At 37.1% G+C, this 26266-nt stretch overlaps 1 protein-coding gene across 3 annotated transcripts in view; it reads right to left on the bottom strand.

Moving 5' to 3' along the window:
• Positions 1–26266, bottom strand: part of LOC117423642 (growth arrest-specific protein 7) — a 96183-nt gene that overhangs the window by 65480 nt on the left and 4437 nt on the right. The window contains exon 1 of one of the 3 annotated variants that reach the window (XM_034039712.3): positions 10421–10685. The exons of the other annotated variants lie outside the window; for them this stretch is intronic. Within the exon in view, the coding sequence (XP_033895603.1) occupies positions 10421–10423 (3 nt within the window). The 5' untranslated portion in view covers positions 10424–10685. Of the gene's footprint in view, positions 1–10420; positions 10686–26266 lie in introns of those variants that run through there. 3 annotated transcript variants of the gene reach the window in all.

Raw genomic sequence — 26266 nt, 5'->3', positions numbered from 1 at the left:
TGATTACACCAACCACCTATTTAGGGTTAATCCTGAGATATCCATGGATACGTGGTTCATGCAATACAGGGTTATTCAGTGCTGTAAACTGTTCTAATAAAACTGAACCCCAAGTCACTTAGACAAATGTTTCGACACATTTTTACTCTGATGAAGGCAGTCTTCACTCCTATTTTTTTTTTCACTTTGTCATCAAACAGAATTATATAACATATGGATTGTTGATTTTATCAACCTGTATCCCGCTGGGATAAATTACATCTGGATTTTATTGATGCATTCTGAAGCACTAGATAATCACTATGGAATTCATCCTTGGTATAAATAAGTGGTGGGGATTTCCAATACAATCCTGCTCTGGCTTTTCCTGGCGGAGTAGAGGTTGATCAACCCCTTAGCTGTTTGATTCTAGTTTTGTAAAAGTAGTAGGTAAAAAAAAAAAAAGTTAATTAAAACTGGAATAAATGTGTTGAAAATATGCCCATTCATTTTTTTGTCATTTTACTTCGGGAATAAAGTTTAACAAATACACTTTCTTATAGTGTATTTTGCTCTCTAACTAATTCAGATTGGTACTAGTATCTCTACGTATTGAACCAATATTGCCTTTTTTATTACATAACAATGTGATTTTTAAAATCCAAATAAGGAATGTAATAAGGAATCTAATGAGAATTCATTAAAAAAAATGTGTACAGTATAATTCCCACTCTCCTTGATGGATTTAAATAGTGTAACAATACACTCCCTACCTGCTACTATTCTCTATATAATTAGTGAACCTATCGGTTTTATTGCATTAATTACCATGTTAGTAAAATGGATAATATATTTTGAAAACAAATAAACACAGCACTCGCCAACCAAAATGTCTGGGTCTTATTCTCTTCCACATTAGTAATACATTAAAACAATTTTCACAGCCTTAATTAATTTATCTTCAAATTTATTGGTATTGTGGTTTCCTTAGCAACCTAGCATTACCTTCAATAAAATGTGTGTGTGACAGTCATCTTTATATTTGGTTCTTTGTGATGTCCTAAATACAATCTGGCAATTATGTTGCATTGAAACCAAAATCATGCTTGTGTATATTTCTTCTCATACACTTCCTCAAGCACTCTCTATCTTGTCAGTCCCTTTGGGTCTACAAACTGGATGTTGGTCAAAATTACATGAGTCTGGTTTTCAAGTGACCCCACAACACTGAAGAGACTACTGATTACATAAGATAACTCCTCGGGGATCTGACACAGTTTGAGGAACATCAAGAACATTCTAAAGAATATGTTTGCAGTTGACTTCAAAGACTTTTCTTACTGTACTCATCTACAATAGAATTTAGCAGTTTCTTGGGAGGGGGAAGAAAAGAAAAAAGACTGCACAAAAACGGCTGTCCCTCCTGGTTGTTGTTTTAATTGTACACTTAATTGATTAATTGGACCAATTAAGCTTCTAATAAGCACTTAATTGGTCCAATTAAGTAATTTAGGGTACAGTTGGAACAAAAGCCAGGAGGGACAGAGGCCCCCCAGGACCAGGGTTGAGTAGCCCTGCACTATACAATAAATCAAATAATTATTTGGATAGAAATGAGCATTTCTTGAAACTAGAAATAAAATTTACTACAGTATGACTTCCAGGAAGGTTGTTTTATTTATCAGGAATAAGCAGATTGCTCAAGTCTGTTCAATTTAATTCATAAAGTTGATAACACCAGCTTCAAAGTATCGTTCAAATCTGGCTGGTATGGTTTGTTTAATGGCTCATTCAGGGAAAATATTATTTGTGGTGTTCTGAGTTTACTTCCTGAAGGGCAGCACCCGAAACCACCAATGGAACAGAAAATATTATTGTGAGCTTAGCTCTCTGCAGGAAAGGGTATGTGTGAGAGTTTGACTGTGCTGGACAAAGACAGAGTGGTAGCAAGTGCTGAAACACTAGAGCAGGAGTCAGAGGATGTGGTTCAAGCACAGGGCTGTACACTTTTTATTAAATTAACTCTAAAACAAAATACCTTTAGCCATACAAAAACAAAAGTTTCCTAACAGGCTTCTAACAAAATAGTTATATGTAGCAGAGCAGGAGAGCAGACAGGTATCTGCTCTCTGGAGTCCAAAACAGAACTAACTGCAGCACAAAAGGCCAGGCTTAACCACAGGCAGGCCAGGCTAAATTCTCAATTAATTATTCATTTCAGCTTGACCAGCTGCATTCACAGGAAAATGTACTCTTTCTTGAGAACATTTATCAAGTAATACATTTAACACAGTTAAATATGAAGATACAAATAATAATGTTGTTGATGTAGCTGGTGGAATTATAAGAACATAAGAAATTATATTATGCATATTTATACTGCAGAATGTGAGTGAAGGAAAACAGGTACTGGTACAACATAGGTTAACAATAAATAAATAGAAAATACATACATAAATAAATAAATAAATAAATAAATAAATAAATAAATAAATAAATCCTATTTACAATTGAGGGTTTTTTTTACCCCATCACTGTAGGGCACAGACAGAATTTTCAGTTTTAGAAATACCACCTTATTTTTCAAGTTGACATTTTTTGTTGTTAAGATCAATATAAATATGCATACAGTTTAGCTTCAGTTACTGCTAATTAGTTCTTTAGCTCAGGCTAATTCACTACTCAAAAGCCTGTCAAGTCACATGAGACATGAGTTAACTGGTTTTAACATAGTAGCCCATAGTAGGATCCCAGGGTGGAACACCAGGTAAAGGCACGACCAAGTGACGTGCAGGGTGTGTCACAGAATCAGGGGAGCGCTGGTTTGCACTTTGGCAGTGCTGTGTTGTCGATCTGGGCTGGGGATCCAATTACATTGGCTCTAGCGCCCTCACAGGTTGGGCAGGTAAAATCGACAGAGACTTTGTGACCACACTGCACTACAGTGGCCCCCACTAGCCAGGCTACTTAAAGGTATGGCCTGTACTCCCCCAGGGGCAATAGCTTGCCAACATTCACACTTTGGTATAAAGATGAGATTGACTTGGCAGTGGCATCGGAAGACACTCACTGATCCTCACTTCTTCTGAGCTGTTGAGGGGCGTTGCTGTGGTGCACCAATGGATTAAATGTCAGGGTGTGTTCAGATTGAGGTGAGTTGGGAGTGAAAGCTGCCAGCACATGACATGACTAATGCCAGTTAAAAAAAATCAGACATGCTTTCCTATTCTTTGTATACAGCAACTGTGCATAGTATACAACATGGAATTGGGATATTGACATTAACCATCATCCATGTACCAATGAAGAGTGATTACACCAGCATTACTGGAGCTTTGCTTGTCTCAATCACTTTGTATCACAAGTGTGGTTTTGAAAATGCATTATAGTCTGCATACTAGTTTTCAGAATTAAAAAGAACAGCCAAACAGTTTGATAGTGTTTATTTTTCAAAATGTATGCAATATACATTATTAAGAATTCACTGCAAAATAAAACCAGCTGTTGTAATTGTTAATTAATTAACCTACTTTTTATTCCAATAAGTACCTTTTAATAATGGTATACAGCTGCATTGCTTGCATTTTGAATTCTTGCAGTCAACATTGCAGTGTTTTTTTATTTTTTATTGAAAGGTCAGTTTTAGTCCTACATTTTCTAGCACAGTACATCTGATTTGTTTTCATTTCTGGCAAATCTAAGTTAATAGGGATCAAATGTAGTACAGCTGTGCAGGTTCACTTTGTAGGTTCACCAGCTATCAGCTTTTTGCTGAACATACTCAGTTGGGTATTAGCAAACTCACAGCGCTACACTACTATTAGACTGTATTATTATGCTGGCATAAAATATATTTTGTCTCACTACCAAGTCATATGTTGCTCCAATTAAAAATAATTTCCATTATTTAGTAATACAAGCAATTAGCACCGTGGAAAACCCCTTGCCATTTGAGTGCTTCACCCGCTTTGGAATTGTTATATTTACCACTGCACACTGAGAAAATATTTCACTTTCATGATGGCATGAAATGAAAGCTAAATAGGATGACTTTGTTCAGACAAATTCCCAGTGGTGTTTCCTAGGGACTTTTGTAGTAGTTCTAATATTTATTCAATTCACATTTTCTCCTTGAATTGCAATTCTGTTGCCATTAGAAACCAATATATTAATATTAACCATCTCTCAGAACTTGACCTGGGTCATCAGAAATTCTTAATTAGGCAGCTCCCAGGGCTTACTTTGTGTACCATGTGTTCTTTCATAGTAGAGACTTCAGAGCTGCAATTTATGTCATGGGTAGTATAAAAGCAGAAATGTGCAGAACCTTTGAGATTCTTTCAGATTATACATAGGGCTTGAACTTTCCAGTTTATATATTTTTGACATGCGCCCAAAATATTGTAATAAGTCACTAGAGGAAAGTATTTGTTTAACATGTATTTTTTCACATTCATGCTTGCTGTGAGTATGTATAAATTGTAAACATGACTAAAGTTAGAGGTATCTTACTTCTGTACAACGGAACAGAACACCTACAGTACATTATTCCTAATTAGGGCTAAACACTGAAAACTCATTTGCTTGCTTTTACTACAAAAAAAAGATTGTACTGACAGCTGTGGGAAGTCTTTTACATCTGGAATGTATGGCTATATATAGTGCTGTACTGTGATATATGACTTCTCTGTTTCTATTTGAGTATCATGGGGTAAAGGTGACTATATAAAAAATTGAAACCCCTTGTATAACCATAAAGCACCTGATGTACTGTAGAGGGGTGTGTGTTTAGAAGTGCATCATTTTCTGGAAGAAATTAAACAATTGTATAATTAAACAAACGTATCCTAGCTGAACTAGCAGCTTTGGTAGGTAGGCCCATTAGTTACAGTTGTGATGATTGTTTAATTATGTCGCCGTTTGGTTCTCTGGAATTACTGTAGATGAAATCAATACACATTAATGTGATAAATATATCTAAAAATGCAAGATACATAAAAAAATACACACATCAAAGACTAATGACCAAATTACTGAGCTACAGATGTTACTTATGTTACAATATGAGCCAGACTGCGCCCAAAATATTAGTAGTATCAAAAACAAACATTCACATACAGCACTGATTGATATTTGCGGAAAGAAAGATGTTCAGCTTTTACTTGATATTTCTACAAGGAACAAACATACAGGATGTCCAAATAAGTGAGGTATCATAGGCACAATCGTTAATTGGTTGTCTCTCTGTTCTTTCAGATGTGAACTGGATTTAAGCAAAGAGGAACACATTCACATCAATTTGATATGTGGTGTAGATAGTCAGCGGGGTGTGGCCACCTGGTTTAACAGAGAACACCCTAATCGGCTTAATAAATTATATTGCCTGACTGATGTGACACCCTGTACAAATATATTCCAGCACTAGAAGAGGCAGAGGGTTACAGGTAAACAGATTAACCCATTGAAAAATGCACAGCGCTTTGCCATTAACATCTTACTTCTTCCTGTAACATACAGCCCATGCCATTTCACTGATCTTATTTATACTCATGAGCAGATCAAATGGAATTGAATGTGCTGTCAAATACAGTGGTCTTTTTGGGAAGTGAACACATAATTTGAACTCCAAGATTAGATCAGTAAGAACAGAGCAAACTGATGAACACGGAATTATTGTGGATTGAGCAGCATACTTGAGATTAAAGCATGGTTCCTCCATACCCTGACAGGAGATACAAACTACAGCACACAGGTAAAACCCAGACAGTGCAGTAATAAGCATGATCACCCTATTATCTAGTTCACTAATGAGTGTCAGGAGGTATAATAAAATAAGATAATTTTAGGCTGATGGTGGTACTGATTTTTCAAGTTAGTATTGCTTCCTTATTATTATTATTATTTATTTATTTTATTTTTGGGACATGGCAGATCTAATATTGTTACCACATTAATTATACCACTGACTTAAAACAATCTTAAATTGCCTATATATATATATATATATATATATATATATATATATATATATATATATATATATATATATATATTTGTTTTAATCAAAACCATTTATTCAATTCCCTTCACTTCACTAACACCTTAAGGAACCAGACTAGTTTTACAGTCTTATTCTTTGACTACTTAATGTTATTTTAGTAAAGGCAGGCCAAGATTAGTGCTAATCTGTGTAACCTGGAGAAGTAAATCAAGCAGACAAATGTTTGCCGAGTGCCTTCTTTTGTGTCTTCTTAGTTTTGTATACCTTTGAATTCTGATTGAGCATTTTGAAGTTATGGATTAATTTAATCTTCAGCAAGAACGCTTTATAAATAGTTTCATCAGTAAACCCCATTCTTTCTGGTTAAGATATATATATATATATATATATATATATATATATATATATATATATATATCTTAACCTTAATTGTGTAATGGGACATGCTTTTGTGACTCATCGTGTGGAAATGAGATGTTGTATTCAGCACCTGCATGTCTCTGATGCAAACACTTTTAAATTCTTGTATCAGTAAAGCAAATGTATAACTTGGTAGCTGATAAGTGGAGTATCATATAAACAAATGTCATTATGACTTGTTCCAATAATCTTTGTGTGGGACAACTGTTGCTTAAAACATCATTTGAATTCTCCAAAACAAAATAGTTTTATCACAAAAGCAAATCTTTCAAACCAGGCAATAGCTTGTCCTTCATTTTAACTTCTTTCTCAGTTGTAGGTTTAAATGTTTAGTTTGGGACTTACTCTAGCTTATTCTACTTAGACTGAAATGCTGAAATACCTTTTTAATAATATGTGCTACTCCGAATTATTCACTCAAATTCCCAATGATTATCATCTTTTGGGGGCTTTTTTTTGTTTTTAGTATGTTTAACAATCGGAGCTGGCTAAAAAGAACCTGAAGATGATCCTCCCCATTCTGTAAAACTGTAACACGGCTCTCGCCACATTTTGACAAAATAGCTCATGGACAAGATTGACACAATCCTAACTAACTTTGTTTAAAATTATCTTACAAATACAGTTTGATGACTAAAATATAGAGATAATAGGTATCCTTTCCAAGACTCCCTAAGAATTTAGATTTGTAGTACAAAAGTGTAGTCCAGCCAGTAACACTGTCCCTTTGAGTTGATGTCTGTCCTTAGTGAAGAAATTAACATTCCTTCACTAAGGTACTGGCATTTTCTGTGTCATTGCTAATGTGTGTTGCTTCCTCTTCAATTGAGGAAGAAGAGATATGATCAATTCAATAGCCTTAGGAACTGTTATTCACTTCTTGATTTTTTTTAACATGTTTTATGATTCATAAAAGTGATAAAGGACTACAGCATTATCTTGCTCCGTTCCCTTCCCTACAGAGACAGAGCATATAAAGCTGTATGATACCAATGGCTTATCCTTGTCATTAACTAGCCATGCCATCACATTCCTCATATTCCCCTCTGCTGATAAATAAAACTTCCCTGCTTCAAATCACAGAATATTTCAAAGAGATAGCACCCCGTCCTGCTTTCTGTAAATGAGGGTGCCCTGATGACCCAAGACAGGCAAGATAAGCTATAGATAGTGGAGATAGAGAAATCAATGAGTTTTGTGCATGTTTTTAAGCATTAACTCTGTATAGGCCTCTTTAGTTAGAAAGGGCTTTCCTGGGCTCCCGAGTGGCGCATCCAGTAAAGGCGCGCCGCATGGAGTGCAGGATGCGCCCTATAGCCTGGAGATCGCAGGTTCAAATCCAGGCTATATCACTGCCGACCGTGACCAGGGGTTCCTAGGGGGCGGCGCACGATTGGCCGGGTGCCGCCCGGTAGGGAGGGCTTAGGTCGGCAGGGGAATTCACAGTTCACCGCACATCAGCGACCCCTGTGGCCAATAGGGCGCCTGCAGTTCTGAAGTGGAGCCATCGGATCTGTGTTGTCCTCCGGCACTATAGGTCTGAGGGCCTTGCTGTATCATATATTGTGGTTTCTGCTTTCAAGGTAAGGAAGAACTAGATCCTTTGAGAGAGATTTCCTTGTGAACACTGTAGTCTACAATCTCTCCTTTACTTTTAGCCTGAACCCAAAGATGGTAAGTATGAATAATTTTAAATTTAATTTTCTGATTACAGTATTTTAAGTTATTTACACTGTATGTTTGGTGTCCCTTATTGCTATAAGTAAGGCTGTATTTTGTCACGGATATCATGGATTTCCCGATTTCCGTGAAATTTACCCATTGCCATGTAATATGTATTCCCCATGAAAATCCCCATTTCTGAAAGAATAGTGTAAATATACATATTTTTTACCACTTTAAAATAAATACAGCAAACATTTGCTTTATTGACGTACTATCTGTCACCCTCCATTTAGGAACCTGGCAGTCGGTTTAGTTTGCTTCCGGTAAATGATTGAACACACTGCATAGAGCTGCACAATTTCTTTAAAATGTCTAAAACAAAAAAGACACTAGCTGCATCAAAGATCGGAAATATTTCTGCTACACATCGCTCTGTCCAGTAGAAGGGAACATGAAGCAAAGCTACACAAGATGTATTTACATATTATCACAAAAACACTTATTGCTCAGTCACAGTTTACAGTGGATTGTCTCCTGCCCAGCACTAGTAAGATCTCTCCCCCAACCTCTCCCCAGCCTTCTGTTGCTGTTTTTATTTTTTATTCTACAGCTATGGCCAAAAGTTTTGCATCACCTAGAATTTTACTACTGAGACATAATTTACAAAATAAATACATAAATAATTGAGATATGAACATAATTGAGATGTTTTATTTACGTCATGTAATCAAATAAACTACAAAATTATATATTGCAAAAGTCTAACGGAAGCCATAATACTGGTACAGTAGTTCAGGTTAGATTTCAAAATGTCACATTTTTCAATAATTGTCAGTTTTTGGAAAACTACAGAGCGGTATGTAATTCAATATGTTAACGTAATATTATTTAGCAAGTTTCATTCGACTTTATAAGGCACAGTTACTTAATTCTATAGGCTGATGCAAAACCTTTGGCCACAGCTGTACAGGTGACATCTATACACAAGATATGACGTACTGTAATGGTTTATTTCTCATACATGATTTATAATTCGCAAAACAGGGTGACTTCTCAAACTTGTCAGTTAATTAAGCCTTTCATTCAGTCATTATTCAATAATTAAAGTGATGTAACTCCTATAGCAGTCATGCCTCTACACCAGAGGTCTCCAATCCTGGTCCTGGAGGGCCGGTGTTCCTCTTGGTTTTTATTCCAACTGTGCTCAAAATGACTTAATTAGAACAATAATTGGTAATAATTGGTCCAATTAAGTAATTTAGGACACAGATGGAACAAAAACCAGGAGGGACACCGGCCCTCCAGGACCAGGATTGGACACCCCTGCTCTACACCTAACAACCTTCCAGCAACCACGACAAACCGGATTTGTCAAAATAGTCGTCTGCACCCTCCTCCTCACCATTTCCTCCTCGCTTGTTTGACCTTGTCTGCATGGCTGCTGTTCCCCTCCTTATCGCCAGACCGGGCTAACCAATGTCAACCTCACTGGTTAACAATAAAGCTATTCAGTAGGGTGAGGCACATTTTACTAAGCCAAGTTTTGCTATTTACGTGCATAATCTACAGTAATCAGATTCAAACTCTCTATTTCAGGAATAAATTCCCAAATCCTCTGTACTGTACATCATGCATATATGTGTATATATATATATATATATATATATATATATATATATATATATATATATATATATATATATATATCAGGTTGGTCTTTTAATCAGATTCAAGTGCATAGGTTCAAAAGCACTGATTCCTCATTGACTTTGACATGTAAACTCTGCAACATCAATTCCAAAAGTTTGTGCCTGCAATCGTAAAAACTGGTTTAATAATTGACTTTATCGCAACATGTTATTCTGATAAAATAAACATGCACACTTGTGTTATTGTATTACTCTTGAATGATTAGATAAAAACAGTGCACACTCTATTTGGTCATTTACAGAACAGGGCAGTAACAGTTTACATACTTCAGGTAAACTAACTTCTATATCTAGCTGTACTAGAGGAACCTGGATATTCGTACAAAATAAAACTACTTCCCAAAAGGTTACCAGACTGTTGGCAATGGCATTCTTTTTTTTTTTTTTTTTTTTTTTTTTATCCTTAAAAATCTCTCGAGGATTTCTGCTTATTTGTATAGTTCCATAAGATATTCTTTTTTCTTTCACCAACATCCATCCATGTAGCACAAATCAAATTTAGGTTCAAGGCAAGAAAGGAACAACATATTAAGATTTTTCTTTCACTGTGTATCACAAAATGATGCACTTCCTCGCAGTTTAAACAGAATGCTAAACAAAATAAATACAGTGTAAAATACAGTTCTCTATAAAACCAAAGGCTTACCATTCTGTCAGACTCAAATCTAGATTCCAACTGGTTCTGTTTTTGCGGCTAGCTGTTTTCGTAACAGTGTGCGAATGGCTCAGGAACATTAACAAGCTGCTGCAAGCACCGAACAAATGACAAGCGTTCTTGGGGTGTGAACTATACAGAAAGGAGAAAACATTTGTGACTTATCTGGGATCTCATTAGAACCAAAAGGCTATACACCCAAGGTCAAAACTAAGTGCATGGAAAAATGTAATGAATGACCTTTTAGGCTGAGCATGTTTATAGTTCAAAATGGCCTGAGAACTCTTGTTCCACCAGCTATTTCTCTTCATTTGGAAATTTTTAAATGTGTGTATTTGTTTCCCCAGATGTGTACATCTGAAGCCGCATTCCTAGATGCCACAGAGGCACTCCCTGAGATCATACAGCACACAATGGCAGACACTGTAAGTCAGTACAAAAAGATTTCAAAGCAACAACGACTGTTTTGTAGTGCCTGCCCTTCAGCTCTTGTTAATCGCCTTGACCCTGTTAGGTCTCCAATTCCTGCTGTGTGATTCTCTCATTAATTTGTGGAATTGCAGCTTTATTCTTTCTCAGCCTTGTTGCTTGCCGATTTTGGCAGTGGGACATTGGAAACAAAACAACAAGACACATTGTTTCAAAAGTGTGGCTCTGTAACAAACACCCACGCTGTTATCTGTTAATTGCACACTTGTCTGTACTTGTATGTTGAATAAATGTACCCTTGCTATACAAAACCGGTTTATTAAAGTTATTTGTTAAAAATATATTTTATGTTTGATTTTCTTCCCCAATGTATAATGTCTAATCACATGTTCTCACCACGGTTATTCTCTGTAACAGCTCATGAGAACTGAAGTTCAAAGGGCGTCCTCCAATCCCATGACCAAGCCAATTGAATCTTTACACTCAGAAATGCGAGAGCGGATGTCAATGAGCTACCAGAAACAGAAAAGGCTAAATGAGCTGTGTAAAATATTTGTTCAGTCTTTAATGTGCAGTGAATCCCACATCCAAGACAACAGACAAAAGCCCTGACACTTAACAGGCCCAGGTCTATACATTTGAGCTGATTCTACAGCTGCTATCAGCATGCATTTCATTATGAACGTGTACTTTGGATCATGGTCATTTCCGTTTCATCAAGAATTCACTACATATTCTGTTGTATATTCTTCTTACTGTATTTTTGTTTTCATTGTTACAGTATCATAGTTAAATGTGTTGGTTGCTTATTTATTGTACAGTAATATATATATATATATATATATATATATATATATATATATATATATATATATATATATATATATATATTTCAAAAAAGTGTTGCTGTTAATGATTTTGTTTTCCTCATGGGTAATATTTGTCAACACCTCTTGTGACACATTTGCTATAAAGTAACCATAGATTACAAAAACAAACGCACCATAGCAACACTTGAGTAAAGCTGGTGATCACATGACCAGACTATGTAACTTCCCTGTTGTTGCCTAGCAACCCTCTGAGGGCTAATGTGCTCACAGTTAAATACAGTGCTATCCACTATGGCAGCAATATGTAATTCAAGGCAACATGTGCCACTAAAACTATTATTATTCACCATCTCAGTCAAGCAATTAATCATACACTGCTGATAAACATAATATTACCACAGGAAAAAAAAAAAAATGCACGCTCAACAGTTTCCCCTGTGTATCAAGGATGGTCCACCACGTAAAGGACATCCAGCCAACGGCAGGCCAGTGGTCGAAAACGGCTCATTGATGAAAGAGGCCAAAGGAGGCTGACACAAATTGTGCAGAGCAACAGACGGGCTACAGTTAGTCAACTGACAGTCCAGTACAACATTGGTGCCAAAAGACCCTTAAAAGAATGCACAACTCGTCGTACCTTGACACGAATGGGGTATGGCAGCTGACGACCTAACAGAGTTCCACTTCTTTCAGCAAAACAGAAGAAACTGCGGTTGCAGTGGGCTAAGGAACGAAAACACTGGACACTGGAGGATTGGAAAAACATGGGCTGGTCTGATGAATCGTGGTTCCTGCTGTTTCACCCTGAGGGGAGGACTAGGGTATGGAGAAAACCACATGAGTACATGCATCCATCATGCCGTGTGTCAACATTGCAGGCTGGTGGTGGTGGTGTGGGGTGTGTTTTCATGGCACACATTGGGCCCCTTGATAAAAGTGGAGCAATGTTTTTATGCCACAGGATATCTCAACATCATTGCCAATCAGGTGCATCCCTTCATGGCAGCAGTGTATCCATCTGCTAATGGATTTTTTCAGCAGGATAATGCCCCATGCCACAAGGCTAAGATTGTCCAGGAACGGTTCCACGAACATGACAGTGAATTCAGCTTACTGCAGTGGCCTGCCCAGTCACCAGATCCACTACCAGCCAACTTGACACAACTGTGGGAAGCATTGAAGTCAACATGGGCCAGCATCCCTGGGAACGCTTTCGACACTTTGTAGAGTCCATGCCCCGATGAATTGAGGCTGTTCTGAGGGCAAAAGGGGGTGCAACTCAATATTAGGAAGGTGTTCCTAATGTTTTGTACACTCAGTGTGTATATATATATATATATATATATATATATATATATATATATATATATATATATATATATACACTGAGTGTACAAAACAACTACAATGCTGCAGGGTTTTGCACGCTCAACAGTTTCCCCTGTGTATCAAGGATGGTCCACCACGTAAAGGACATCCAGCCAACGGCAGGCCAGTGGTCGAAAACGGCTCATTGATGAAAGAGGCCAAAGGAGGCTGACACAAATTGTGCAGAGCAACAGACGGGCTACAGTTAGTCAACTGACAGTCCAGTACAACATGGTTATTATTTTAACTTCAGGTTAAACAGCTTATTTAATACCTCATTTGCCACAACAATGTGGCTAATATGTTAATTTTTTTAAATCGTAGATAGATATTTGTACATATTCCAAAATAATAATAATATATATATATATTATATATATATTGTTGTGGCAAATGAGGTATTAAATAAGCTGTTTAACCTGAAGTTAAAATAATAACCACAGCAATTAGGATAGAGTGTCTTAATTCATATGGTATTTGTGGCGTCTGCAGTTTGTTGCATGTCCAGACTGATATAATAGCAAACTACTCCTGATACATGATTCTGATTTTGTTGAATTAGTCTACTTACTGTAACAGCCAGACAGAAATAGAAGATGCATTTTTCTCTCTGTTGTATGTAATGCAAGTCACCACAACCCTAATGGCACTTGAACTCCATCAAAAAGACACTTATATAAATAATAAAAGAAGATGTGGAAAGTAGTGCTGTTGTTATGAAGCATTGTGCTTTTAGATTAATCAAGGTATTTCAAAGCACCCATTTGCCTTTTTGTCTCTCTAGGTTGCCTAGAAAAAAGCGAAAGACTAGATTCTTAACAGTGCTGCTATTCTGTATTACCCATGCAGAATCTATGTTCCTATTTCCACACTTAAAATCGTTGACTAAGTATACCAGCTAAACTGTATAATTGAGAATGTGTGTGAGTGTCAGGCCTTTAAACCAGTGTAACATTGTACTGCTATAAATAGAACTGCTGAAATACTGCTTAACTTGCCAGGCAAATTAAATTATATGCAACGTCGTATTTCATACATCACATTAACAAGTACACACAAAGGCACTACTGAATACAAACTAAAAACAGTTGCTTGTTTATATCCCTATAAGGGCTGATATTAAATGAAATATGTTATACCCCGTGGCACATGTAACATTTCAAACTTTAGGTTGCGGATGTAACCCTAGTTCCCTGAAAGAGAAGACAACCACCAACCAATACTTTTGGGATATTCCTGCCACAGGTATTTACTGAGCATTTTATGCCAGAGCTGCCGATAGGCCACTCCGGGGAGTGATGTCCTCGGTCCCGCCTCCAGTGGGAACAAACAGTCACTCCACGGAGCTCACTTCCTGTTTTGCATCCAACCCACGGAAGCGAACGATGCGACCTCACAAGGTTTGGTGGTCGTCTTGTCTTTCAGGGAACCAGGGTTACATCCGTAACCTAACGTTCCCTTTCAATTCGAAGACGACCACCAACCAATACTTTTGGGAAAAGTATACCAAAACCGTCACGAGGGAGCGTGAGTGGTGACAGCAGACCCGGGATGTCTCGCTACTGCAAAACTAGTGATTGTGGTGCGAGCGTGCAACCTCAAGGACCCTTGTGTCTGAAGAAGGCATAGAGAGATCTACCACATTAAGTGTAGAACCTGGTGAAAGTATGCGGAGTAGCCCAGCTAGCCGCAGTACATCTATTATTCAATGAGGCTCTTCTAAAGAGGACCCATGACGTAGCCACTCCTCAGGCACAGCCACCCGCCAATTATTATTATTATACATTTAAGTGAATTTGCGGGTTACATCATTCATTTCCAGAAATTAATAAAAATAAAGTAGAACAAAGCGACAGATTTCCTTTGCCCTTAGAGAATAACAGTATGTATCTGGTTTTAATTGTGCCTAATCATGTAGCCAGTTGGATTATAAAACATTGATAATTCATCAAAAAGCACAGAAAAAGCAGCAGATGCTGAGGCTGAGCATTAAAGAGATCAGGAGATTCAAAATATTTTCTGTGCAAAGAGGCATTTAAAAAAAAAAATCAAAGAAAAAGGAAGCAACAGTCTTTGAAAGGTAAATAATGAAACTGAAAACAAAGATATTATGATTGATCTTTTAAAAAGTGGGTAGCTGCAAATGTCCTTTTAATTGTTTTTTTACACTTCTCTTTTGTATTGTGTTTGAAATCATTCTAAAAGGTTCCAACTTCTGCTGCTGAAATATTAATAGCATTATTATCTTTTTTTTTTTTTGTATTATGGCTTAGAGCTGCTTTGAGCTGGGAATGAATATCCTTCTTCATTCCATTTAAATCATGTGACAATGTCATCTTTTAACTACTCTGTGTAAATAAATGTAGAGTAGGTGGGGCAGAATTGAAAGATTGATTTCTTATGCTGTACGTGGTTTATAATAATACGTATGTGAGAAATTGGCTTTCCTAATGCACTCTGACAGATCCACTTCAGCACAGCTGCTTAGTATACTCCAAAAAGTGTTCTATACAAACCATTATACAAAATCTAAGCAGTAAAATGTCAATGTACCAGTATGGAAATTGGGTTCCTGCCACTTGAAATGCAATTTTGCTTCCTTGTGAAGAAGGGTAATTGAAAAGAGTAATTAATGATGAGCTGCATTGTCACCAAAGCATCAAAGCTTGATAACCGTCATGTCATGAGGTATTAGTATTAGATGAGTCATTAGAGTTTGTTAGAGTCTGACTGAAAACCCTGGATTTGAACTCTCCAGTATTAGGAACGATTCAAGGGAGTTCAACAACAGATGTCAAAAAGGCACGACTTCCCTCTGCAGACAGAAGATAATAATGGGAACAGCTCCAGCAATGTATCCTGAATATAGTTTCTGGCTTTAGCTTGCGTGATTTTTATCACATTTATGGAACTGTTCATCTTTAGTGTATCCCTTTCCAAGAAGTTTCCTGTATATTATAGAGAATAATGAATGTGATTTTCAAAGCTAGCTGTCAGGCTGAAGATACTTGCTGAGGTGCTATAATGTTAATATCCCATTTGTCCAGTGAAACAGGCTACACTTTTTTTGGTTTCTCATAAGTATGTCATTTGTAAGGATCATCATTCTGTTCCGGGAATGGGCCATCGTTCTGACCATTGGGAAGGTTATTTCCCTTCCCAATGTTAAGCACCTCCAGTTGGGAAGGCTCTATCTCTGGCTGCTGGGAATAAGTCTGTACCTGCGCTCTTATGTTCCTTAAGTTGCTATGTTCCTGCCTGTTCCGTGGTGTCGATCCTCTGAGCTACACAGGACTGAACACCTTGCAATGCACTTATTCTCCCTGCAAATAAAGCTGTGTTTTGGGTTCAGCAGGCTGATTATGGGGCTTGTTCTTATTATACCTTCCAGTCTGAGAAGAATTAGGACATCTTGACATGACTCATGGGACATGACTGTGCTCTGGAACACCCATACTCGTAGGGTGCTGGCATGTCTCTCCCTCTGCCTCTTACCTAACTCAAATGTGGCACTTTGTTGAGATTTTTACTCATTCGTTCTGAGAGACACCTCCTTAGAAATAAAAACGTGCCGAGAGAAAGCACCCAGCAATTACTAACATGCACAGGTTACTTTTTGTCATATACTGTAATAAAAATATATATATATTAAATGCCTTCAAACACTGACTAGTTTTGAAAAAAAAACACCGCATACCAAAATAAACATGTTCGGCCACCAAAATGTTCTTCCCATTTCTTCCCATTGTTCAATTTTTTTATGAAATTACTACATACATGAAATGGCAGAATATACCTCACTTCCTCTTGGAACAACAGGGCAATTGTGTCCTTACAGCAGCAGTGTTTTGAAAATGTCCTGTGTTCAGTTCAATGGTGTTGCTCAGAGTAAATAGACACTAAAATTGCCACAAGGTTAATGTTGTGCTGTAGTCGAGGAATTAAAACAAAAAAAACAGACTTCAGACGTGATACAACAAGAGGTACTCTCCAAATGTTATGTTTAGCGTGTAATGCGCAGGCTTGCGTAAATATAGACAGCAGTCAGATTTTGTTTTATTTTCTAACAACAACTAAGCAACCAGCCAATAATGAGACAGACTCAGCTTTTAGTAAAAAGGTAATGGAACATTATAAGTGTATGGAAGCAGTTTAATCGACCTGTTTGTCCTTATTTGATGTTTGCTGTGTAACTGAATGAAATAAAATAGGGAGAAAAGTTCAACTATGGTACCAATCTGCATATAGTCCATACCATTCCAGCTGCCCTTGTGCATCAAATCTGCATCAAAATAAACTCAATTGTAACAGTTAGAAATAAGTGTGGTACCTCTGATTACCTCAGCTAGTCTTTACCTCAGCTAGATGTATTTCTTAATTGCAATAAAGTTTTGCTAGCTGCCTTAAAAACTCTGAAGCTAAAGCCACAATTAACCACCCACTTTCTTAACCTCCACTGCTAATTTGCATATTTCACAAAGCCATTTATGACCACCTAAAGAGTTGTTGGTATTCTAAGGGAAGTTCAAAAGAAGTTTTTTGGTCTTTTGAAATGTTTTTCTGCCACGCTAGTGGGCTGAGCGCAATGTTAGAGAAGGTAGTGGAAATGGAATTAAAGATCTTCTGGAAATGTGATCCTCAATTAATGTTATAGCCATGTTTTGTTACCTACAAACAAACAAGCAAAAACCCCCTGCTATGGCAGGGGCTTAATGCTCAAACCTTTGACCTCTGGTAGTCTGGATCCAGCTAACAGGAAATGTGAAATTAGTTCAACATTTCAAACGACCAAAGACCTCAAACTTCACAGTTTGACACATATGATACTGGACATCTTCCCAGGAAGTCTCCAAAAGACTGGCTATGGAATGTGACGATGTGCCCCTCCCCCAGAAGCATGCTGGAAGAGTAATGTGGTTATGTTCGCACTAGAGTTGGATGATAATGACTTTTTAAACCTCAAAATTACCATGATGACCAAAATGTTCTTTTTTTAACTCTCATTAATTTTGACTTTCTTATTAGGTTGCTGAAAACATCTTGGTAGCCGTGGTTCTTGCCCTTTTTTTCTTTAGATGAAACACGATTATCGGTAAATCAGCACATTTCATAAGGTCTAAATGTAATTACAAAAATAAATATTAATATTGTAAAACTGAAGAGACTTGGCCAATGATCCATGTTGTTCATATAAATCAGCACATTGCCCATATAAACATTAAAATATTGGTAATGTAAACAGTACTGTTGTAACTGCAGTACTAATGGTATTTAACAAGTAGTATTTACAACTATAGTGTACAACCTTTATTACCCAAATGACTTGGTTCTTCACAAAATTGATGCATTCTTATGATCAAATTATTACTATTGCATTCGTATTATGACTGAATTAAGAAATCTACAGAATACAGACATTTCACATGAGTCTGAAAAATGTAATCAGCCCAATTTATTATATACACTTGAAGGGAGGTTCTTGCATTTTGAGTTCATTCTGCAATAATAAAACAGTTACAGATACATTTTATTGAATTGTAGTTCAAACTAGAAAAAATACAATTTGCATGGATAAAGCCCTGATTGTGCAGCATATCCACTATCTCTTAATTGTATCTTTATTATGATTCCATTATATATTGTTCAGCCTGATTCAGCTACAGATTCAGTTCTTGCATATATCCACTCAAAACAGTTATAATACCAGTACATTACTTAGAAGGAAAGCTGGCAGACATATTAGCAGACCACAGCATTATTTGCAATGGAAACACAACTGGTTTGGAACAAATATTGCACAATTGTCTTGATATAGTAGCATATATGGCACTGCAATGGGTTTAACAATATCAGTTGGGGATGCCATTGGTATGTCTAACCAATGTGGTACCAATGCATTACCAATCATTTAAGTTAGGACATGTTTCTCTGGTTTCATAAGTCTGGGTTATGACACTGGTTTGTTGGCTCTTATGCAATAACAAAACAGGGAACAGAACAGTGCTTGATTCAAATGCATTAAATCCCAATCTGCATACAGTTCCATTCACTCGCCACACTTTTCTCATGTGCCTGGTTGTATTTGATAAATCATATAGTGTTGATGATACCAGATTCACCACTTGATGAAACATGTGGGAAATGGTTGGTTGTACATGGCAAAGCTGCTAAAAATGTTTTTTATCTGACAATCTATACAAATTGAGAAATACCTGAAATATAACTTGCACAAAGGCCTAGCTTCCTCCCGGGAAGGAGAATGTGTTGTCTATTTTATCCCACTCAGACCTCTTGGTTATTAAATATCATGGTATCCCTGAAATGGTTATTGTCTCTCCTCAGATATATGCTAATTGTTTTAAGAAGCATCTTAAAACTGCAGTGGTACACCAAAATTAGAACAATTAGGTAAGACATGTTTTTAATTTTACCGCAACACAATGTTTCTACAGTATTGTTGGTTGGACTTGATCAATGCTTAACTGTGACATTCCTTCGACCTTTCAGAGTAATCAATGGACCCAGGGTAAAAGAGGAGAAAATGCCCCACACCAGGGCAATGCCAACCCTGATTGGGTAGGTACTGTAACAGTGGCCAGGCAGTATATATGTACCATATATGAACATGAATATAAACGTTACAGCCCACAATTACAGCCAAAAATGGATCTCAACAGATCATGTAATTCTCTGATATATTGTGTCATTGATAAAACAAACACAAATATTCTACTTTTCATTATGTGTTTACAGCATGCCTTGTCTGAAAAACTTCTGAGCAGTGATGGTTTACAAAGCTGAAAGTGTGCCTGACCACAACTAAAAAATGTAACAGAAAGCAAGTGTATTTGTTCTGAATTGTGGAGTGGAGTACACCATCAGTGGTAAACTGAACCAACCGTGAATATTAGAAAGAACCGCAACAAGCTCAAGTGTATTTCATATTTCCGTCAACATTTACTTTCTCTTTCGTGCAGGTTTTTGCTTTAAGTAGTACAAAGGGCATTCTCACTGCAACAACCCTGTTTGTATTTTGTGTACTTGGCAATACAGAATGAATAATACAGCTGCTTACATATTGATATATATATATATATATATATATATATATATATATATATATATATATATATATATATATATATATATATACAGTACTGTGCAAAAGTTTTAGGCAGGTGTGAAAAAAATGCTGTAAAGTAAGAATGCTTTCAAAAATAGACATGTTAATAGATTATATTTATCAATTAACTAAATGCAAAGTGAGTGAACAGAAGAAAAATCTAAATCAAATCCATATTTGGTGTGACCACCCTTTGCCTTCAAAACAGCATCAATTCTTCTAGGTACACTTGCACAAAGTCAGGGATTTTGTAGGCATATAGTCATGTGTATGATTAAACAATTATACCAAACAGGTGCTAATGATCATCAATTCAATATGTAGGTTGAAACACAATCATTAACTGAAACAGAAACAGCTGTGTAGGAGGAATAAAACTGGGTGAAGAACAGCCAAACTCAGCTAACAAGGTGAGGCTGCTGAAGACAGTTTACTGTCAAAAGTCATACACCATGGCAAGACTGAGCACAGCAACAAGACACAAGGTAGTTATACTGCATCAGCAAGGTCTCTCCCAGGCAGAAATTTCAAGGCAGACAGGGGTTTCCAGATGTGCTGTCCAAGCTTTTTTGAAGAAGCACAAAGAAACGGGCAACGTTGAGGACCGTAGACGCAGTGGTCGGCCAAGGAAACTTACTGCAGCAGATGAAAGACACATCATGCTTACTTCCCTTCGCAATCGGAAGATGTCCAGCAGTGCCATCAGCTCAGAATTGGCAGAAAACAGTGGGACCCTGGTACACCCATCTACTGTCCGGAGAAGTCTGGTCAGAAGTGGCCTTCATGGAAGACTTGCGGCCAAAAAGCCATACCTCCGACGTGGAAACAAGGCCAAGCGACTCAACTATGCACGAAAACACAGGAACTGGGGTGCAGAAAAATGGCAGCAGGTGCTCTGGACTGATGAGTCAAAATTTGAAATATTTGGCTGTAGCAGAAGGCAGTTTGTTCGCCGAAGGGCTGGAGAGCGGTACACGGATGAGTGTCTGCAGGCAACAGTGAAGCATGGTGGAGGTTCCTTGCAAGTTTGGGGCTGCATTTCTGCAAATGGAGTTGGGGATTTGGTCAGAATTAATGGTCTCCTCAATGCTGAGAAGTACAGGCAGATACTTATCCATCATGCAATACCATCAGGGAGGCATCTGATTGGCCCCAAATGTATTCTGCAGCATGACAACAACCCCAAACATACAGTGAAAGTCATTAAGAACTATCTTCAGCATAAAGAAGAACAAGGAGTCCTGGAAGTGATGGTATGGCCCCCACAGAGCCCTGATTTCAACATCATCGAGTCTGTCTGGGATTACATGAAGAGAGAGAAGCAACTGAGGCTGCCTAAATCCACAGAAGAACTGTGGTTAGTTCTCCAAGATGTTTGGGCCAACCTACCTGCCCAGTTCCTTCAAAAACTGTGTGCAAGTGTACCTAGAAGAATTGATGCTGTTTTGAAGGCAAAGGGTGGTCACACCAAATATTGATTTGATGTAGATTTTTCTTCTGTTCACTCACTTTGCATTTTGTTAATTGATAAATATAAACTATTAACATGTCTATTTTTGAAAGCATTCTTACTTTACAGCATTTTTTCACACCTGCCTAAAACTTTTGCACAGTACTGTGTATATATATATATATATATATATATATATATATATATATATATATATATATATATATATATATACATACATTTGTGGTTAACCACAACTACACACAACACTGCACTATTAGGTTTCCCATGGAAACGAGAATATCATCAGTGTGTTACGTTGGACATTTTCAATCACTAACAATCTGTGTGGTGACATCACACGTGTAGCCGGAAAACAGAACTGCATGTAGATTTGTTTTTGATTTTTTTTCTGATAATCACCATGGATACTGGCTGGCAACATTATACACATTTTAATGAACCTGCATTCTAGCTACAGAGACCATCTTTAAGAATTTCTTTTCACAATATTTACAGAAGTTAAATCTAAGTTAACTAAAGTCAGTACTTCACATGAAGCACACAGAGTAGGAACAGAAGGTAGGAAGCACTTTTTTACACATAGTAACTTGGTAGGGGCAAATGGTGTGCTAAAGAAAAGTCTTGATGGGTTGAATGGACTCTTCTGGTTCCAGAAATTACCCTGTATACTTATGTTCTTTTCTTTTTATCTTTCTCAATAAAAAGTACTTTTCCAAGATTGGGATTTTTAAACATTTTCCAACTAGCATAAAGTAAATCATATCATGTCAGACAAGCTACTCAGAAATATTCAATAAAATTCAAGCCATTGATTAGAACTGACAGCTGCTAACTTAATTAAGTGCCATTAGAACTAATCAGGAAGTTCCTGTATGCTCTCTTTTATGCCATAACTAAGAACAGTTTAGCCAATTAGTCTTGAGCCTTGAGCAGAGTGGATTTAACATCATGTAGACAGTGGATAATGATGGGTGAAGGCATTTGAAGAAAATCACAGCAGACACTGAAAAGTTTGTCTAATCTAACCCTGACATTGTGAGGATGTGTCAAACATAGGGGTTATCAAACCCTGAAGCTTGAAGCTGAATGCCTGAAGCAGTCCATGCTATCACTGAACCAATGGATATGTGATCACAACAGAATTTAAATGTGTGACAACAGTTTAAGCATGTTTTGTGAATTAACTGTGTTTCATGGTTTTTACCATGTATAGTATTTTATGATGTATTATACCTTTGCTTGAGACTTTTTTGGCAAAGTACCTGACTAGATTTAACCCTAAAGGGCTATTATAGCATGTATTCGCTGCGTTTATTGAATACTACCCTTCATACTTGAGTGTAATCGCTGCAAAAAAAAAATCGAAACAGGTTCGATTTTTGGATGTCAATGCAGATGTAACGTCAGACAGCACACACAGTGTTTTACATTATTGGGGAAAAAGATATGTGATTTTGTTTTGTAGTTCAGTCTGTATTTAATAATGGACCGTGGTAATCTCATGGCATGCATTTTCTAGAAGCTATACACCCAGACATTTAACGAAAACCTGTAGTCAAAACAGTGTGTTTATTTTAACATACCAATAGTGCTTATTTTCCAATTTCCTCATATTTTTTTCCATAATTTCTGTTTATATTCTTTATCAAGATATTTCTTGTGCTGCTATCATAAAGAACAAGATATTCTGCAGTGCTATAATCAGACGTTCCCCCATCTTACCTGTGATATTTTGCGCGTAAATCTGAATACAAAAATAGCAGCGAAACGTCGGCCGTAAAAAATTCAGCGAATAAACGCTGTAGTGTGAATAGCCCTTAAAACTCATTAACCTGATTGATCACAACCTCTGTTAACTGTCTTTAGTGAAGTTCATTATGGGTTGACAGTTTATAGTTCTTATGTTCAGGACAAAGTCCACAGCTAGAGTGAATCAGAAATGTATTTATGAATTAGACTAAAGGTTGCTACACACCAGATGCGATGCGGAAAGGGAAATTGCGCAGCGATGTGACAAACTGAACAGAACCTATACTTTTGATAAGTATCTTTCACACCAGGGCGACATTGGAGAGATGCGAAATAAATAGGATTGAATCCTATTTTTTGTGATTTGTCACGCATCAACTAGGGCATTGAGCAATCAGAGAACACCTTCAATTCACGTGGTCCAGCAGGGTGAAGCAGTATCCAAAATGTCGGAGGAAACAATAATACTTGCCGTTGGACAAAGGTCATCACAATTATAAAGATACAGATTTGAAAGACAATATAGGGTAGTCCATTTCGAAGAAACTGGATAAGCCTGGTATGTTTGATTTATTAGCATATGTGTTGAAATACCATCAGAAAAGACACTCATAATTACTATATCATATTGACGAATATGTACCAGTCTTGATCATAGTTTTGTCAATAGCATTTTTTAACAGTTGTATAGATCTAGCAGTTTTCAAACCTGTCGCATTGCCTCTGTGTCACTTAGCAATTAAAACATTGCATCGCATCTGCTGTGTGGAGACCTTAAGAGCTGCCAGTGTGTAGGTGGGGGACACAAGCTAGAAATGAACAAGAACATGGGTTTCCAGGTTATTAAGTAAGTGTTGTGTGTAAGTTTAGGAAAGTCCCTTATTCGCACAGCACTGCTTTTCATATCTGGTGCTGTTAGATGCTGTAAACAGTGAACTTTACCATCCATTTTAGGAATAGCCCTTCAGACTGTGTGACAGGGACAGTAAATAACACAGTTAACCAACAACCTTTATTATACACATCCTATTATGTTATGGATGAATACATTCTTTATCAGATCAGTCTTCACCTTATTCTCCTTACTATATAAATGAATATTAATGGGGCAAGCTGTTGCATCAGAATCTCACATCTTACAAAAATAACAAGAAATGTGTTACTGATAACATCTTGCCAAATATGAAACTACGCTTCTCAGTGGTTGCTATGCAAACACCAAAACACATAGCAAAGGTTGCTATGCATGTATGGTATCTGGAGCTATTTTCTACCCTGTAACTAAGTCAATAGGTAAAGCATCCCCTTGCTCATATCATCTGAAAGTGTGACCACAAAGAACCCATTACCCACAGTGTGTTCAGGGATTTATATTACTCCATTTCTGTGAATACCACCCATTTTGCTGAGGAGAACATTTTGCTAAGGAGAACTGTAGATTCAGTCAAAAAGACCCCCCCCCCCCCCCCCCCCCTCCCCCAGCTTTAAATTTAATTTCCTTATTTTTTGTTTACTGCCTCTTCCATTTTATGATATTGACAACCATTCTGAGTGGCTTTATTGCAGTTACACAAATACTGGATTTTTTTTTTCAAATCTGTTGCTTTCGCATGAGTTCTGGTGACTTCATTTGTAATAGTAACTGATCAGAATGATTGCAAGGAAACAGTAACAGCAACTAAGAAAATGGAATTTGGAGCTGGTTATATATGTGTTTCTAATTAAGGATTTTTGTTGTTGTAGTGGTACACTAAGTTCAGAGAATGTTATGTCTGGATGTTTGATAGCCCCAAAAACAATTACGGTCTTTGAGCTACACTTTATTTTTTTGAATTATTTATGCTTTATTTATGTCTTAAATTGGAAGTTACATTGGTTATCCTGTTAAAAGATCTGTAAACATGTATTGTCTGTAGGGTGACCACCCATCCCTAGTTGGATGGGACAGTCCCTAAATGTAAAGATCAAGTCCCGGTCCCGGGCTAAATGACTCCGGGACAGAATTTGTTCCGGATTCCTAGACACAGTGCTATCTTACAGTTATCTTAACTATAAATCTTAAGTCAAACAATAGCATATCTGTTTGAAGCAAAACCCCTCCCCTGCCGCATCATTTTGCAATGCCTTACACAGCCCTAGAATGATTGACACATTGGGTAGCCAATCAAAGACATAAAACTATATAGTCCCACTATCATGAGACATTTTTACACTCACATCACATGTTCCCCCAACAGCCTAACACTGATCTGAAACTGACACTGAAAAGTTGAAGTGACACTAAAGAAAAATAGTAAGCACCTGTGCAATTTCAGAGAGGAATGGGTTAGGCCATGGAAGTTTTTTTATACATTGTGTAGAAAAGATTTTAGAATTGGAAACTGAGGTTAAAACGATAAGTTGATATTTAATTTTGAAATATTGTTATTAAGTATACAGTATAAAATATGTAAATATACACCACCCCCACCTTTCAAAAAAATGACAGGTGTCCCATTTTTGCATTTTGAAAAGGTGGTCACCCTAATTGTCTGGTCTCCTAAATTCCCAATTCAACTGTCTAATTGATTAACTGCAAACAGGTCTGTTGCCCAACTAAAAATATTTACTTCTGAACTCCATTAAAAGTGTAGTTAGGCCTCAATTTACCCCTACACTCTAGTTATTGTTTACAGAGGGACTCCGTGTCTGGGAAACACATGCTGCCGCTCTCTTATTAACAGGATGCTGGGGCCTCATAAATGTCACTGTCTCTGCAGACTAAAACCAGGTGGGTACCTTCAATTGGATTCATTTCTGTGCAGTATTTTTGAATTCACTCCCCTAAAGAGTAGGCCTGGTGTTGATTTCTAGGCACCATTTTG

This window comes from Acipenser ruthenus, chromosome 17 (assembly GCF_902713425.1).
Source record: "Acipenser ruthenus chromosome 17, fAciRut3.2 maternal haplotype, whole genome shotgun sequence".
Lineage (NCBI taxonomy): Eukaryota > Metazoa > Chordata > Actinopteri > Acipenseriformes > Acipenseridae > Acipenser > Acipenser ruthenus.
This window is presented reverse-complemented; position numbering and strand designations above follow the sequence as displayed.